Source organism: Juglans regia, chromosome 14, assembly GCF_001411555.2.
Source record: "Juglans regia cultivar Chandler chromosome 14, Walnut 2.0, whole genome shotgun sequence".
In the NCBI taxonomy this organism is placed as follows: Eukaryota; Viridiplantae; Streptophyta; class Magnoliopsida; order Fagales; family Juglandaceae; genus Juglans; species Juglans regia.
Window position 1 is genome coordinate 7116280 of NC_049914.1, and position 16447 is coordinate 7132726.

General features: G+C 35.1%; 2 protein-coding genes across 3 annotated transcripts; one reads left to right on the plus strand and one right to left on the minus strand.

The window, feature by feature from the left end:
- The first annotated feature begins 1587 nt into the window (after window positions 1–1587).
- Window positions 1588–2001, plus strand: LOC109002026. The gene has a single exon (XM_035685557.1). It carries the CDS (start codon window positions 1588–1590, stop codon window positions 1999–2001), a length of 414 nt encoding a protein of 137 aa, XP_035541450.1.
- A 3136-nt stretch (window positions 2002–5137) lies between these two features.
- Window positions 5138–13916, minus strand: LOC109002104 (SMR domain-containing protein At5g58720-like). 2 transcript variants are annotated; one of them, XM_018979715.2, is made up of 11 exons: window positions 13096–13916; window positions 12231–12256; window positions 11995–12096; window positions 10861–10946; window positions 8268–8500; window positions 7650–7726; window positions 7519–7575; window positions 6666–6733; window positions 6458–6564; window positions 6288–6355; window positions 5138–5534 (listed from the first exon to the last, which is right to left on the minus strand). In XM_018979715.2, the coding sequence occupies exons 1-11, from the start codon at window positions 13643–13645 to the stop codon at window positions 5412–5414; spliced, it is 1497 nt and encodes a 498-aa protein (XP_018835260.2). In that variant the 5' UTR covers window positions 13646–13916; the 3' UTR covers window positions 5138–5411. The 2 variants fall into 2 exon arrangements, with proteins under 2 accessions (XP_018835260.2, XP_018835255.2); XM_018979710.2 differs by having other exon boundaries at window positions 5139–5534; window positions 6288–6358.
- Window positions 13917–16447: the final 2531 nt, after the last annotated feature.

The following is a 16447-nucleotide window of genomic DNA, read 5'->3' on the forward strand; positions in this document are numbered from 1 at the left end:
GGATGTCCGGAAATAGAGTACTTGGGACATATCATCTCCTCAAGTGGGGTCCAAACAGATCCCAACACCTTTACCTACTTCACTTAAGGCTCTAAGAGGTTTTTTGGGCCTCACGGGTTACTACTGCAAATTCATTAAAAATTATGGAAGCATAGCAGCCCCCCTTACCGCACTACTACGAAAGGATGATTTTCAATGGAATCCAAAGGCCACTGAAGCCTTCTACCAACTCAAACAAGTTATGACTACTTTCCCAGTTTTGGGACTCCCAAATTTCTCAAAAAACATTCATTGTTGAATGTGATGCATCAGGAGACGGCATTGGTGCAGTAATAATGCAAGAGGGATGGCCTTTGGCCTATCTAAGTTAGGGACTCAAAAGAAAGAACTTACATTTATCTACCTATGAAAAGGAGCTTCTTGCTCTTGTCATGGCAGTAAAAAAAAAATGGAGGGCCTATCTATTAGGGCATAAGTTTAAGATTCGTACAGACCAACAGGCACTTAAATATTTGGTCGAGTAGCGAATTGGTCCCCCAACACACCATAAATGGATCTCAAAGCTGATAGGTTATGAGTTTATAGTATAATACAAAGCTGGGCGTGAGAACAAAGCTACAGATGCCTTGTCTAGAATGGGGAATATGGAGCAAACAGTCCATGCAGTAACTCTCACATAGTTGGAAACACCTTGGATTGACAGAGTAAAGAAGGCTTACCCAACTAATGAGCTTCTTCAAAGACTTCTTAGATAGCACCAAGATGGTACCCTCTCGGATCATAAATTCCAACTATGGCAAAACATAGTACTCTACAAAGGCAGAATCCATCTAGGCACTAATCAAGAGCTTCAGCAGTTGGCCTTACAAGAGATGCACAATCAGCCGTTAGCAGGACATTCAGGATATCACAAAACCTTAGCTCGAGTCAAAGAATTTTTACTGGCCTGGATTAAAGGTTGCGGTCAGACATCATGTACGAGAATGTGAGATCTGCCAGCAAAGCAAAATTGAACACAACCACCCTGCAGGACTACTCCAGCCTCTACCCATTCCCGAAAGACCATGGACTGACATTAGCATGAATTTCATTGAAGGTTTGCCTCAATCCCATAACAAAAATGTCATCATGGTGGTGGTTGATTGTTTGACTTAAGTATGCCCACTTTATTTCCCTCAGTCATCCCTACACTGACATTACTATTGCTGGATTATTTGTTGACAACATCTTCAGATTACATGGTATCTCTAAATCTATTGTAAGTGACCAAGATCCCATTTCTATCTCTCATTTTTGGAAAGAGCTGTTCTGGTTACAACAAACTCAACTCACACTAGCAGTGCCTACCATCCACAAACGGATGACCAAATAGAGATAGTCAATCAGTGCCTAGAGGGGTACCTTTACAGATTCACTGGGGATAAACCCAAAGCATGGAGCATATGGCTTTCTCTTGCTGACTATTGGTATAATACCAATGAGCATGCCTAAACCAAAACAACCCCATTTGAAGCTGTCTACGACTCCCAGCCTCCTCGTCTACTTCAATACACCCCAGGAACAACTAAGGTTCAAACTGTTGAAGATATGTTGAAGGACAGGGAAGCCATTCTCAAAATCTTGAAGGACAACCTACGGGAAGCACAAGAAATGATGAAAAAATTTGCAGATTTAAATCGGACGGAGAGGGAATTTACAAACGGCAATTGGGTGTATCTACGGCTAAAACCATACCATCAACTCTCAGTTGCTGCTCGGCGGAACCAGAAACTTGCAACTTGCTACTATGGACCCTTCATGATTGAAGAAAAAGTTGGAAAGGTTGCCTATTGCTTACGACTACCACCAGAATCCAAGATCCACCCTATTTTCCATGTTTCTTCCCTGAAGAAAAGATTGGGATCCTCCTCTACCCTGCAACCGAAGCTCCCACCAGTCAACATGGATGGTTCTCTCTTCCCAGAACCAGAAAAGACACTAAATCGTAGACTTAAAAGGTAAGGACGGCGAGCTACCACATAAATTTTGGTGAAATGGTCTGGTATGGGCGATGAGGAGGCAACTTGGGAGAACATTAGGGATTTCTGCAACAAATTTGGGACCCTTGGGGACAAGGTCCTCGAAGAGGGGGAGTCTTTCATGTTACCTCTCGTATAGTTTAATCTGAACCGTCCATTTAATCCAACCACTAGTAATTGCCATCACGTGTTCCTTTTAGAAGTCCAGTTACTAGTCTTCTTTTGACCAAGTCCTTAGCTTAGTAGACCAGGTTGTTATTTTATGTTATGGGTTTAGTGGTGTCCAGTTGTACATAGTGGGTAAACATAATTGTAGTGGGTCTAGCTTTGTTTATTGGTTAGTTATTATTTGAATTGTATTTAAAGTCTTGTTATCTGATGAATGAACTATGAGAACTCCATTTGGCTTTTATGGTATATTTGGAGGCACTGGTCCCTTGAAGTACTAGATTTATTTACTTATATTAGAGAGTTCGTAACATCATCCTCAACCATCTCATTCTCTTCAGAGCGCTCCTTGTTGTTCGTTTTGGCAAGGGGGTGGTGGCTCCAAGGTTTCGTTACGGTGGTAGTGTTGTCCATGGTCGACTCCACCAAAGATCTCGATTCAAGCCTCGTCCTACATGAATATAATAAATGCATAGCTCCAAACAACTGAATATGTGCGCTCTATCTCTCTGTGGCTTTTGCAGAGAAAATGAAAGTAACGGGATTTTATATCTCGAGGCATCAGATAACCAACCGACATGAAATGACGGTTTTGTGCTACGTATCTAGGTTTTTGCTTTTTTTTTACTGCGTTTTCACTGTGACCAAAGTGGGTGACCGCCCAACTAGGTTCTAGGAATCCATGATTCCATATATATATAAATATATATATATATATATATATTTTGTTTTTTACATTTTTTATGGGTTGCAAAGCATTTACAGTGGCTTTTGTAAAATATAGCTTTTTTTTATAAAGTATAAAAAAAGTTGTTTAAAATTCCATTCCAATGAATTTTGTATTTTATCTTTATTATGCACTTTGCTATAGTCTAGATGTAGAGAATACTATTCAAAACTCTAAAACATTTTAAATTAATTTATCTCTCCTCTAAGTTTCTTTTCCCACTACTCAAAAGTTATCATATTTTTATTTCAGACATTCTCTCTCATTTCATTGCATAATACTTAACATTTCATAACATTACTGTAAATAAAATAAAATAAAATCTTACACCTTCATATGTAGCTACATTCTATGACTATCGTTTTTTTCTTATTCGGATGAGAGGGTGGGTATACAGACTTACAGTAGAATGATTGTTTTGTGTATTGTCTTTTTGTTTTCATAATACATTTTGAGAATATTTTCATAAATATAATCTCTCTTTTTTTAATAAATTTATATTTTGGTTTAGCTTATAAATTTAGATTAACTTAAAACAAAATATAATTATATGACATTATATATGGAGATATATTGCAAATATTAAAAGATATAAAAATATAATTGATAGTTAAAAAAAATATTTGAAATGAATAAAAAATATTAAAAAGTATAATAATTAAATGATATAAATAAATAAATAAGCTGATATATGACATATTATAAAAGTCAGCATGTAAAATAAAAATAAATAAATTTTGATAATGTATTTTAAATGATAGGATGAAGAAGCTATTGAGAATGCTCTGATTTGGGAGCTTTGCATGGTTAGCTATATCAGGGAAAATGCGTAGTGTAGAGTCAGACTTGACGTCGTAAGTGGTGTCCGAGGGCAAATTGTTTTTTTATTTCTTATTCATGAGTACAGCATTTTACCATCTAAAACTTAACTTAGATCACTCTTTTATTTGATACCACCGCCACCACGTAGTGTCATGTGATTTATTAAAAAAATACAAAGACATATATTCAAGTTAATAAGATGTCCGAAAATACAAAAAGATGAAGATTCAAACTCTAAGTTCTCTCTAACGTTTTATGTTTGAATTTTTAATTTTTTTAATAAACCACGTGACATGACGTTGTAGTGCCGTCAAGATGGTCATCTGAATGGTAAGTTTCATATGGCTAAGTAGAATTATTCTTTATCTATTTGAAGTTTTCTTGAACTTTAAGCAATTTATGATTTTATAGTACTTGTGAGAATATGAATAATCTTTGCCCAAGAAAGATTAAAGTTTTTTTTTTAATGAATTTGATGGAATATTCAGTGTTTTTTTTTTTTTTAAATATATATCCAGATTCTTCTTATTATACAGAAATTTATAAAAATGCTAACATTCGCACCCTCTTTTTTTTTTTTTTTAAAGAAAAAAAGACAACTTCAGTTCATAGAAAAATAAAGAAATTTAACAAATTATCGAGGCAAGCAAGGTGAAATCTAAACCATTAAGTTCTAATTAAAAAATAGTGCAGATCATGTCATTTTTTATAATTCAAAAAATCAATTTAAATAAAGAGGTGGAAAAACTCCACCAATTGGGATTTCAGATGAACAGTGACAAAAGTAATGCACGCTGGAGTCTGGAAGTTCGATTAGAAATTTACAATAGATAGCAATAGCCAATGGGTTAGTGTAACTTAAAAAGTGATCAGGGCAATGTATCCCGTCAATAAAAACTTAAGATTAACACAAAATTTAACTATAAAGACTGATTTAGATCATGTCTTAGAGTAAGAGAAAGATAAACATATAAAATAAACTACACATCATTTATATTAAGAGCTCGTTTGGATAGTGAAGTGAGATGAGATGAGAATATTTTTTATGAGTTGAATAAAATATTGTTAGAATATTATTATTGTTTTGAGATTTGAAAAAGTTGAATTGTTTATTATATTTTATATAGAAATTTGAAAAAACTGTAATGATGAGATGAGATAAGGTGAGATGGTTTCTATATCCAAACAATCGTGCTGGCTGAAGAAATCACTCTAGGACCTAGAGTTTTGGTCAATAACTTGAGTGACCGCAGCTTAACCTCTCAGCACATTTAGGCTTCGTTTGGTTACTAAACCTATTTCAACTCATCTCGACTCATCATTACAATTTTTTCAAATCTCAACATAAAATATATTAAACAATTCAACTTTTTCAAATTTCAAAATAATAATAATATTAAAAAATAATATTCTAACAATATTTTATCATCTCAACTAAACTCAACTAAATTCAGTTCAACATCCAAACGCAGCCTTACAAGTAAGCAGTCTAACTCTCTTTCAACAACCTTATGGAAGGAAAGAAAGAGTTTCTACATTTATGTTATTATAACCAATTTGGGCCCTAAGCAAGAGCACTATGAGACATGAGTTCTCTATTGTTAGACAACAAACTCTGATAAGAAAAGGAAAAACTAGAGGTGAGTGCTAACTGCTAAGTAACTAAGTTGGTAAATTTACTCGGTATCACTTTCAGAATCCATAAAGGTGAATTCTCTGGATCCACTGAGTTTGATTAGCAACGTTCCCTGGTTCTCCTCACTCCATTTTATACCTTCCTTTTGCATAAGTTTGATAACCTGCGCGCGCAGCATCCAGGGGTTAGATAAGAGTAATGATACAAACGCAAGTTCTTCTCTCTCCGAAGATGAAGCAAGATCTAATGGGCAAACTGTGAAAAGATTAATAACAAGAAATTATAACCACTAAAGTAAACTCCAGAAGGCCAACATGGTAAACTTTATTTACACTGTTGATCCCCCTGCCACATATCAGGAATAGGTTTCATTTATTTATTTATTTCAAGTAAACATCAAGGAAAAGATGTCAAGGGTAAATGAAATGAATTCTTATTCCATGGAAGAATAACTCAATAAATTCTTTACCAATTAAAAAGGAGTTTAGCTCACTTATGAACAGCAAGAGCCCAGATGGCACTATTTTAAGCTCTTGAGGTGTGCATCTGTATAACTCAAAGTTTGCGTGAGTGCTTACGCTCGCTGGGCTTGGCTGGCTATCTATAACACTGCTAACCAGTACATTCGTGTTAAAACACTAGCTTGCATGATGGTAACACCAAAAGTTGCTAACTATTCTGTTATTGGCAGTATCTAATGTATTCCAAGATCGAGAGACTACAATAATCTGGAGCACATATAATTCTCTAAAATATCCAATTTAGTCGTTTTGCTACAATGCATACCCAAGTTAACTACGATTCCAGTATGCAACAGCCATACAAAATATGCAGCCCCTCTTAACTTTTTCACCAATAGTTTTCAGAGTAAGATCCAACAAAATAGAAGAAAGTCAGATGATTTGGAAACCCATACCGATTCTTTCACCTTTGACTTCCCTACACCATGGGACCCACATCCTGTAATAAGCCTGAGAGTTTGAACCGCTGGTAATCAAATAAATAGAACATCAGAAAGTGCAAGCCTTATTTTGTGTGAAACAAGGAGAGAATACAATAAATAACGAGGGAGCAGCAGAGACTTACCGGGCGCATATGTGCCAAGTAGGAGGAGAGCTTTTACATACTGCATTGCTTGTTTGACATGTTGCCCATGTAAATCAATTGTAATCACATTTTCTATGCCCTTGTTTCTGCAGATTGGAAGCAATTGCTTAGTTAAATATAGAACAAAAAGGTATATGTAAAATGGTAAAGAGAACTTTTATGTTGCTCTTTTAAGCAATGCACCAACCTAGCTTTAAATATATCATGGCTTGCCCTTTCATCCGCCTCTCGAGCCAATTTTGTTTGTACCTTACCCTAGGCAAATGGAACTTATCTGGTTAACCACCTAGAATATAACTAAAAATGAATACAAAAAAAATCCATCAAGTAAAAAAAAAAAAATCTAATTATTTGAATTCTGTAAATTCTTTCAAATAGAATGTAAAAATAAGGATCTATCCGCATCTGGATTATAAGAAATGAGTAATTTCTAATAAAGAATAAGATTCTCATAAAACAAGTGAAACAAAGTATACATGAAGTATAGAAGAGAATTTTTTTTTTTTTATAAGAGTAAGTATATTAATAAAAGAATAGGCAAAAGCCATGTTCAGTACAAAGAATGTCCTAGTTATATACAAGAGAAATATCTGACTAGAAGAAGTAAAAAGATAAAATATATCCTCAAATCGAGAATTGAAGGAAGCCTTGAGTTCCACCACCTTCATCTCCATTCTTCAAAACCCCCTTTTTTTGTCTAATGTTGAGAAGCCTCACCAAGGTAGCCTTAGGAGTCTAGGACCCACCCGTGGTAAGTAAATCCCAAATACACGACTCCTCGCATAAGAACCATGCATCAGGCAATCTAGGCAAACTCCTAGGCTACGCTTTTGACTAGTCTTCAAAACCTCTTTTCACTATGTTCTCCCCAAAGACACCACAGTTTTTTTATCGGTAATCAAGGTATTTTATTTATAAATTGCATTATTATAATGTTTCCAGGTGTACAATAAATCCATCATAAAAAATTAAATAAAATAAATTCCAATAACACTGAAGCATAGATACATTAAATTTGCAATGTATGAAGTAGAACAAACCTGCTCAGAAAGGTAGGCCGCATGGTGTCGTTCTCCCTTGGAAAATGCCACTGCAGCCTGCAGAATGTCCTCATAAGATTCTTTAAGTCAATAATTAACCAGAATTGCCATGAAAACCAAAAACACCCTACTTTCTGATAGTAAGACCTCATTGAATCCCAGTGTTGCTGCGAAGTCTTTCTGAACACATGATATTCCTCTCCTTTAGCTACAATTCCAGGAAAATCCCAATAGTAAAGAGATTGATATGGTTGACAAGCACTTATTACACAAAAATGTGTTATTAAATTGGTTGTATTCAGTGAAAATTTTTAGAACAACTCACCAAGAAATAAATGTTAAAACTTCAACCAAAAAGAAGTGCTTTAACTTCCAAAACAACTTAACATTCAGATTATAACAAAAGAAGCACTTTTGAATAGGAGTGACTTTGTGCATCCATGCTACTACTGAGTGTATACAGAAAATACAATGTAGCTAATCACTTCTGCTGATAGAACACAAGATAGTTTTTTTTTTTAAAATACAAGTGATGAAAGATTATATTGATGGTTTTTCTTTCTTTTTTTTTTTTGACAGTAAATAAGAATTTTATTGATGAGAACTAGGGATGGGTTTTATTGATGAAAATAAGAACATTAAATAGTGAAATGGCAATAAAACGATACGAGTAATTTTTTTTAAAAAACTAAAGATATGGACACACAATAGCAAGTGCACTAAAGCATTACGAAGCTAATGATCAGTACCACAAGTATCTTGCTGAGGTTCTGCAACACTAGAAGGACAAACATCAAACCCAGGACCCAGTGACTGGAGTTTCTTTACTACATTTTTCCAATTCATCGTCTTTGGTTCATGGTTAGGACTCTTGGAGATGTGAAACAAAGATTCCAACACCTTTTGAGGTAGATCTAACTCGGTACTTCTTTCACTTGGTGTAGAATCAGCTTCAGAACTGGCAAGAACCTTGGCATAATTCCTAAAGCGAAGAAAACAACATAGCTAGTAGAATCAGGTTCTCTGCACAAATATCCTCAATGGAGAGAAATTGATATTGCACTTTGACAGATATTAACTAGGACCACCAAATCGATTTGCAATTCTTTTATTTTTTCAACAGAGCAATGCAAAGATGTAAGCATTTTACGAGCATGAAGAATTTGATATCATAATAAGTAGCATAAGCTAGTAGATCCTACATGAAACCAAATTTGAACACTGAGATTAACAAGTACTTATTAGTTGTGCACGATCTTGAGTAACATTGGAGGACTACTGATTAACCAAACACATCCACAGTCCACACAAACTTGAGGATTTCTTTTCCGGTGATATGGAACCTCACCAAGGCAGGGCGGCCCTTTGGACCTACACTTGGGGAGTAAGCCCCGGATATATGACCTTATCCACTAAAACCGTTTATCAAGTAATCAAGTGAGACTCCTAGTGGGAATCAAACCTAGGGTGTTTGAGTCTACAACCCATCCCAAGCCCACCCTTTTGACCACTAGGCTGCACCCTGACAAGTCACGCAATCTTGAGGATTTGATACAAAACTCAAATGTGAGGACTCACTCATTTTCTACATAAATTTTTTCAAATCTCAAAGATCCTCAAAAGAAACATCTTTCTATTGTTTATTAGGTTCTTATTTGATCTGCTTAGTTTATATAAACTTCTTATAAAAAAAAACTTTATATAAACCTCAGCCTTCGTTCTGCAAAATACAAAGAATTTACTCCTTTTAGGGGATCCAAAACAACTGCAGTGAGGTACTGTTGAGGGTCTATAGGTTCCCAAGTACTAAAATATCACCTAACCTGGAGACCAGCCAGATGGAAAAAAAGAACATCACACAAACTGCAGTTAATGACATCTGTTTAGACCATAACTCAAATTTCCTATATTAACCTGTATTTTAATTAAGAGAAAATCTTCAAATTGATCCGTTCTTCCTCAAATAAGAGCCCTCCAATGTGTGTTTGACTCGTAGGTCTTCCATTTCAGATTCCATATAACTACACAACAGCTGATCGATAACGGAAAAAAAAATCCCCTCCCTCTCTGCGGCCACAACCCCCCCCCCCCCTCCTCCCATAACCCTTCCCCTCTTCCAAAGCCTCCCTCCTGTTGACCCTCCCCCTCTCCCGTTGAGACCCAATCCAATGAATTTAGCCTAGATTCAAATGAAAAACACTCTCTTAAGCCAGAGACCCAAGAGCTCTCCGTTTCTCCTCTATCAATTGCTCTCTCCTCATCTCAAGCCTGAATGATCTGGACATGGCAGCTCAAAGCAAACAAGCACACCCAGAACGCCAAAAGTGCCCTGGCCATGGATTTCATCCTCATAGTGGACCCAGATGATGGCTTTTTGGGTTTAACTTGCCAAAAGTTAATTTGCAATTGGCTTCAATGTTGAGTGTCATTGAGTTGCAGAGGTCTCTTTTTTATATCGTGAGAATGGTGAAGCTGTTTAAATGGTGCACTTGTGCGGCACTAAATAGGGGCTTTAAATGTATGAAGTTTGGGGATGAAAAATTGTAACTTGCCTGCTGAATTTACCACTCAGACGCCACTTTCATCGTTTATGAGCTCCCCAACCCTTTTCCAATTTTTGTTTTATTTCTGCATGAGATGAGAGAGAGGGAGCGACTGAGGGAGAGAAACTCAAGAAAGGGATTTAAGGGAGAGCTCCTGGGACTTGGGGCTTGAGGAGAGAGAGACCGGGTCTGGAATTTGCAGGGGCTCCAAATTTTGCAGTACTGAGGTGAAGAACAAAGACTGAGGACTTATGATTTTATCCAGTGTGATCACTCTTATGAATTTTGTGTAAAATAGCTGACTTGGCGGGCTTGCATTGGTGGCTGTTAAAGCCTTACTAGCAGACGTACCGTTCCAAAGCGTTTTTGTTTAATTAATTCAAAATAGTAAAATTGACGCTTTCAGTTTCTTGCCTCTCAAACTATGAAAACATGCATGATCAAGTCATATTGTATGTGCTAAAACCCTCATCAACTTCCTCTATTATTTCACTCTAAGTTACCCAAGTCCATTAACCATAATAGCCTGCTCTCTGCAGCCATCTATTTGGGGAAAAATAAGAAACTTGCATGATAAAGTTTCTCATCAGCATACATGCATGATCAAGCCATATTGTATGTGCTATACAAACCCTCATCAACTTTCTCTCTTATTTCACTCTAAGTTCAACACCAAAGTCCATGAACCATAATAGCATGCCCTCTGCAGCCCTTCTAATTGGGGAAAAAATGGGAACTTGATAACAACATCCACAATAGTATTGAAGCCACAAAAGTAAAAAAATCCAGAATGAAATACCTGTAACCATTGCCCATAGACCATATATTATCCAGAACTTCACTTTCGGATGAACAAGAAGTGCAATCAGAAGCCCTATCTGTAAACTGTTTCAAAATTTCCAATATCACTAAATAAAGCACATAGCCAAACAGTGAATTCAAAAATGAAATATTTCCATTTTACAGAATTAGATTATAAAGGAAAATATGACTAAAACATGCTACACCATCACTGTTAACCCTTCGCAAGCAGGATAGGAGACCATGCGATTTTGGTCGCACACAGAAAATTACACTACATTTTTATTCACATGTACTTTTGTCTTTCTAGCCTTTTTCCCAATTGACTAAATATCACAAATTCATTAAATGAGAACTCCCCCAGAAATTTCTTCATAATTAATAAATTTGGTTAAAAAGAAAACTATTGATGCAGAACTGGATAGACAATTGCAAAAGCATCAAAACCCTGGAACTGATGTCCATTTATATAACAAGAAGGGAAAGGAAACAAAGCGCTTTTGGAGAGATTGACACCAAAATAACAGCATATATAAATGCAAGAAGCCATCACTCTTCTAGGAAAGAAATGTCCAGTAACCTTTTCATGGGCATATAAAATCAAAACCATTGACCATTCATTTCACCCGAGCCTCCATAAACTCAATCAGCCAATCTTGGAGAAGGCCAAGAGAATATGAAAGTTGAGGATTCCTGAGCCTCTCATGTGGAACACTGTATGATAGCTCAATCTGTCATACAATATTAAACTGCAAATACAAGTGATGGCCAAAGTACGAAGTCCTAAAAAGCATAACCCACAAACTCTCTTAATAAATTTCATAGTCTCTCAAAACTAAAATGAAAAGATGATATCCTTTGTACATGTGACCCAACAAAAACCAAAAGGATAACATATTAAATAAGAGAGGTGTTATTCATCATCTTTTTAACCATATTAACCCCTAATGTGACATCAAACGATTGGAAAACTATTTGTTATCTTTTATTTATATGTCAATTATTTAATGCCACATCTGAAAGGGTGATAGATAAAAGAATGATTAATAGCATTATTCATTAATAAATTGGCACAGGAATCTTTAATCAAGAACCCCCAAAAAAACATCAAGCAATAAAGTAACATACTTACACTGCCTTTGCGCTCAAAAAGAAATCTTATATCTTCCTTATAGTTACCATTCCCGGACTGCTCAAATGTGGAAGCAGAAAATTCAAGCAATGCATCCAAGGCCTAGGAAGCAAATAAACAGCAAATTATTTCCTTTGCTCCTTTATTTAACATCAAATGTAAGATATGCATAGTTATGTTCCAACATCATTTTGAAAAGAACTAAAAGAAAATCTAATTCATAATACTGAAAATACCTTTTCAACATCGTATCCACATTGACCTGCAAAAATAAATATTTTCGGATCATGCAATAAACAACTAAAAGTAAGCTCCTGAGTACAGTGTCCAAAATCAATCATATCTTAAATCATTCAACCACTAAGAATACCTCTCATGATAAAAAAAAAAAAAAAGAACAGTGACAGATATCAGAAAACACATTCAAATAGAACTTTAGAAAGACTCGCCTGGGGGAGGGGGGACACTAGAAGGAGATAGACATATGATGGGATGAGTGACTGAACTATAAGTGAGAACGACATTAGGATGAATAATTTAACAATTGAAGTCTATGATCTATCTTATAAATGACCGAGAACTATATACATATAGATGCGCACACGCACACATGCGCGCGCGAGTCTGTGCGAGTTTTTAACTTTTTATTGCTGAGGCTGAAGACTGAAGTTGAAAATGAAAATAGCTTGTATTAAAATAAAACCACAAATACTTCTTTTCCATAACAGTATCTACGGCTCAAAATGAAATTTGGGCGAAAATAAAAAATAAATAAATAAAACTAGCTTTCAACACTTGGCATGGAAAATCTAGAACTAGCTTGTTTAAAAGAGTTGAGATTAAAATTAAAAATTAAATAAAATATTATTATAATATATATTTTTAATATTATTTTTATATTAAAATTTTAAAAAATAAATTATTTATTTTATTTTAATTGATAATTTAATAAAATTATAATAATTAAATAACATAGAGATAAATGAATTTAGTGGAATTGTGAAATAAATAGGCCTGAATCATTAGCAACATCCCAACTAAACTCACGTCTTTCAATCCATTCGAAATCCATTTAAGGAAAAAATCGTATCGGGTACTCACCGAGCACGTCTCTAACAACAGCCATGCTTAGCTCGCACTCGTCTCCGAGCATCGAGCACAGAAACTGCTCAGCCTCTTCTATCTCAAGGAAACCATTTTTAAGCCCTTTGAACCTAGTTGAGTCCCTCCTTAGAGGCCTCGACTTCACGTACTCTTTCCCCAACACCGTCGAAACCGTCCCTGTCGCCGCAACCACTCTCTTCTGCTTACTCCCTACGAAGCCCTTCCCATTCACCACGTTCTGAACATAGCCTGTCTCAACAAACCCCTCAGATGAACCCGAAGAGCTCGCACCCGAAGTCCAATTGGCCGACGGGTAATCGGCAATATCCGGTTCTCTCTCTCTGAATACGTGTGCAGCTTTGTCCCGATCTTCGTCCGCTTGGCGGTAGGCAGAAATAGCGTCGTGTAAAGAAGCCAAAGAGAAGGCCTCCACTAACGCCTTGGGTTCCTTTCCCTCTTCGTCTTCTTCGTTCGCCGCAACATCGTTCCAGAAGGGATTGGACGTTCCAAGCCTATTCCTCCTCTTCTTCTGCTTCGCATTCTTCATATTCGCACCTGATGAAAGGTCGACGGCAGAGATTCAACGACCGGAGCCGCCCAAAACACCAAGGTGGTGAGATGCCAAAAGAGGACTAGTTTTTTTTAGCCTTTATTTAGGGAACCTCAGAGGTCGGTATTGGGGTGGTCGGAAACCGCAGATCGGAGAGTCGAGGAGGGTGAAACGGAAAGGGAAAGTGAGAAGTTTGGGTAAATTTAGGATTGCAGGAAATAACGGCTAGGAGGTGGAAGAGAGTGCGCGGAGAGGTTGAAAGCTGAGCAAGAGATTCATTGTTGGACACAACGAGATTCCTCTATTTATCAAACAAAAAGTGTCTTTTGACCCCACACGCTCCACGCGTTTCAAGGAATCGGTGGGCCACGCTCACTTTGTTCGCCACAGGTCCACTGCCCCCACAGCATGCCAACGAGGACACAAATAAAATTTTAAATGAAAAAAATCTACTCAGTCCCTAATATTATCTATCAAAGTTATTTTTTTAATTTTTTTAATTTTTTAATTAATAATTAAGAAAATAATTATTGATGAAGTTTTATATTTTTTTAACTTTTTCTTAATTAATTAAGACTGTTAAAAAAATATTGAAATAAATAAACAAATAAAAAACTCCAAAATTCAACTAGTGGCCGCCGGCTCGCACGGTAGCACCTTCCTTCCAAATTAAGTAACTTTAATTAAAAATAAATAGAAATAATAAATTAAAAATAAAAATAGGAAAGGAAAATGCTGTGTCCCGACAAAGCATATCCATCCAACACTTTTTTTTTTAACTTAATGATTAAGAAAGTACTTTTTTACAATATTATGAATTTTTTTTAGAAAAAATATTTAAGAGAATTAGGGCTGTAAATAAACTGATCTGTTCGATAGTCCACTCTGTACTTGCCTAAATAAATTCGACTCTTGAAAAAAAAAAATTCACCCGTAAAAGCAGATACACGTTCGATTAGTAAATGACATATACCCAACAAAACTCGACTTGACTCAGTTAAAACTCTTTAAAGCCCGCTCGTTTATGCCTGAGTCAACTCGTTAGCTCGACTCGATTAAAACTCATTCATATATTGATAAATATATACACATATCTATGTATATATACATATATATAAATATGTATTAGCTAATAATACAAGCATAACACTTTCATATTTAAATATATAATATGTAACCTAATTACTTATGTCTATATATTGAATATACTTCATAATTATATTTTATAATTTGTACAATAATTAGTTGATAAGATTTAATAATTTCATATATAGTATGTGGGAACCATATATGAAATAAATATATGTTATCATATTATGTGTATGTATTAGAATCTTATAATTCAATAAAGGTTCTACTTGTTAATTATTCAAATTCAATATTAGATCTTTTATTTATATTTATTTATCTAAATTATTAATTATTAAATCTTATTAAAAAAATAAATAAATAAACAATTCAAGCCGAGTTCGAGCTTGTTTGTGGAATGAACTCGAGTTGAAAGTTTAACTTACTGAGTTAAATTTGAACAAAAAATAAATAAAAATCTCAAACTCGAATATTTTGAATCGAGTCGAGCTCGGCAAATTAAAGATCAGTTCTGCTCGATTTGGCTCAATAACAACCTAAAGAGAACTAAAAAAATGCATGAAAAAAATTTTAAAAAAAAAAGCTCAAATGGCTTTCTCGGTGACTTCTCTCGGGCTACACCCTCAGTAGGTGTAGCACTGTCCCTAATTAGTAATAAAACTACAATAACCAGAAAGACAAATGAACAATTATAGTACACCGGTGATTATATTATAAAGAAGCAGTATTTTTCTGTTGTATAAGATAAATAAATTTAGTTGCATTTATAACACTATCCTTTTAAACAAATACAAATCAATGTTACAAAGACAATGAAAAGGCATCAAAACAGCTTATTTGAACAAATTATTTCATGAGATGACAACAACTAGGTGCTCCCTTGGAAGTAGTGGGGTATTAAAAAGATGGGAAGTGCTAAAGCCATTACAATATTTTTATAAAAGTAAATTTATAAATTGTTATTACTTTATATGATACGTTAGATCTATTTTATAATAAAAATAATTTTACAATTTAATATACCATATCAAATCTGTCAATTTGTAAATTTCTCTTTATAAAATTTCTTTATAGTAAAAATATTTATCTAAAGAAATACCAAAACTGAACTCCAACAAAGTCGGCAAAGGTGGCCTATGATTGGGTAATATTATTTGATGAAAAATGATAAGGAAACAGTTGAAAGTACAATAAACAGTAACTAAATGTGAGCATTTCTTTTTTCCTGTGAATCCGTCTATATTTATAATTTGATTGGGATCTATTGCCATTATAATAGGGCATTTCTTAGTTTAGGAGAGAGAAAAAAATAGGAGAGTAAGATATTCGAAGGGCTCCTAATTGGTGGGATTCATTTTTCTCTCCTAAAATCATGTGTCATTGCCCATCACAATTACAACTTATCTAAATACAAAACTATTATCCATTGTTGTCAAGGACAAACATTGATGTGTTGTGTAAGGAGATTTTCTGCCTCGGTCACAACAGGCCTGAAAATAGTAATCAAGGGAACAATAATAGAAGGTACAGTCTAGAACTAATAAAGTCTCCAATCCAGCCAATGAGTAGGCTCATTTGGACGCAATCTGCATGAGGGAACATACTGTATGGATAAGACTCATCAACTTGGAAACTCCTCGAGTAGTGTCCAACTCTTGAGTATTTGTCCGTATGGTGGGCGTAATGTACGAGGAACTCTCGATCCTCCGA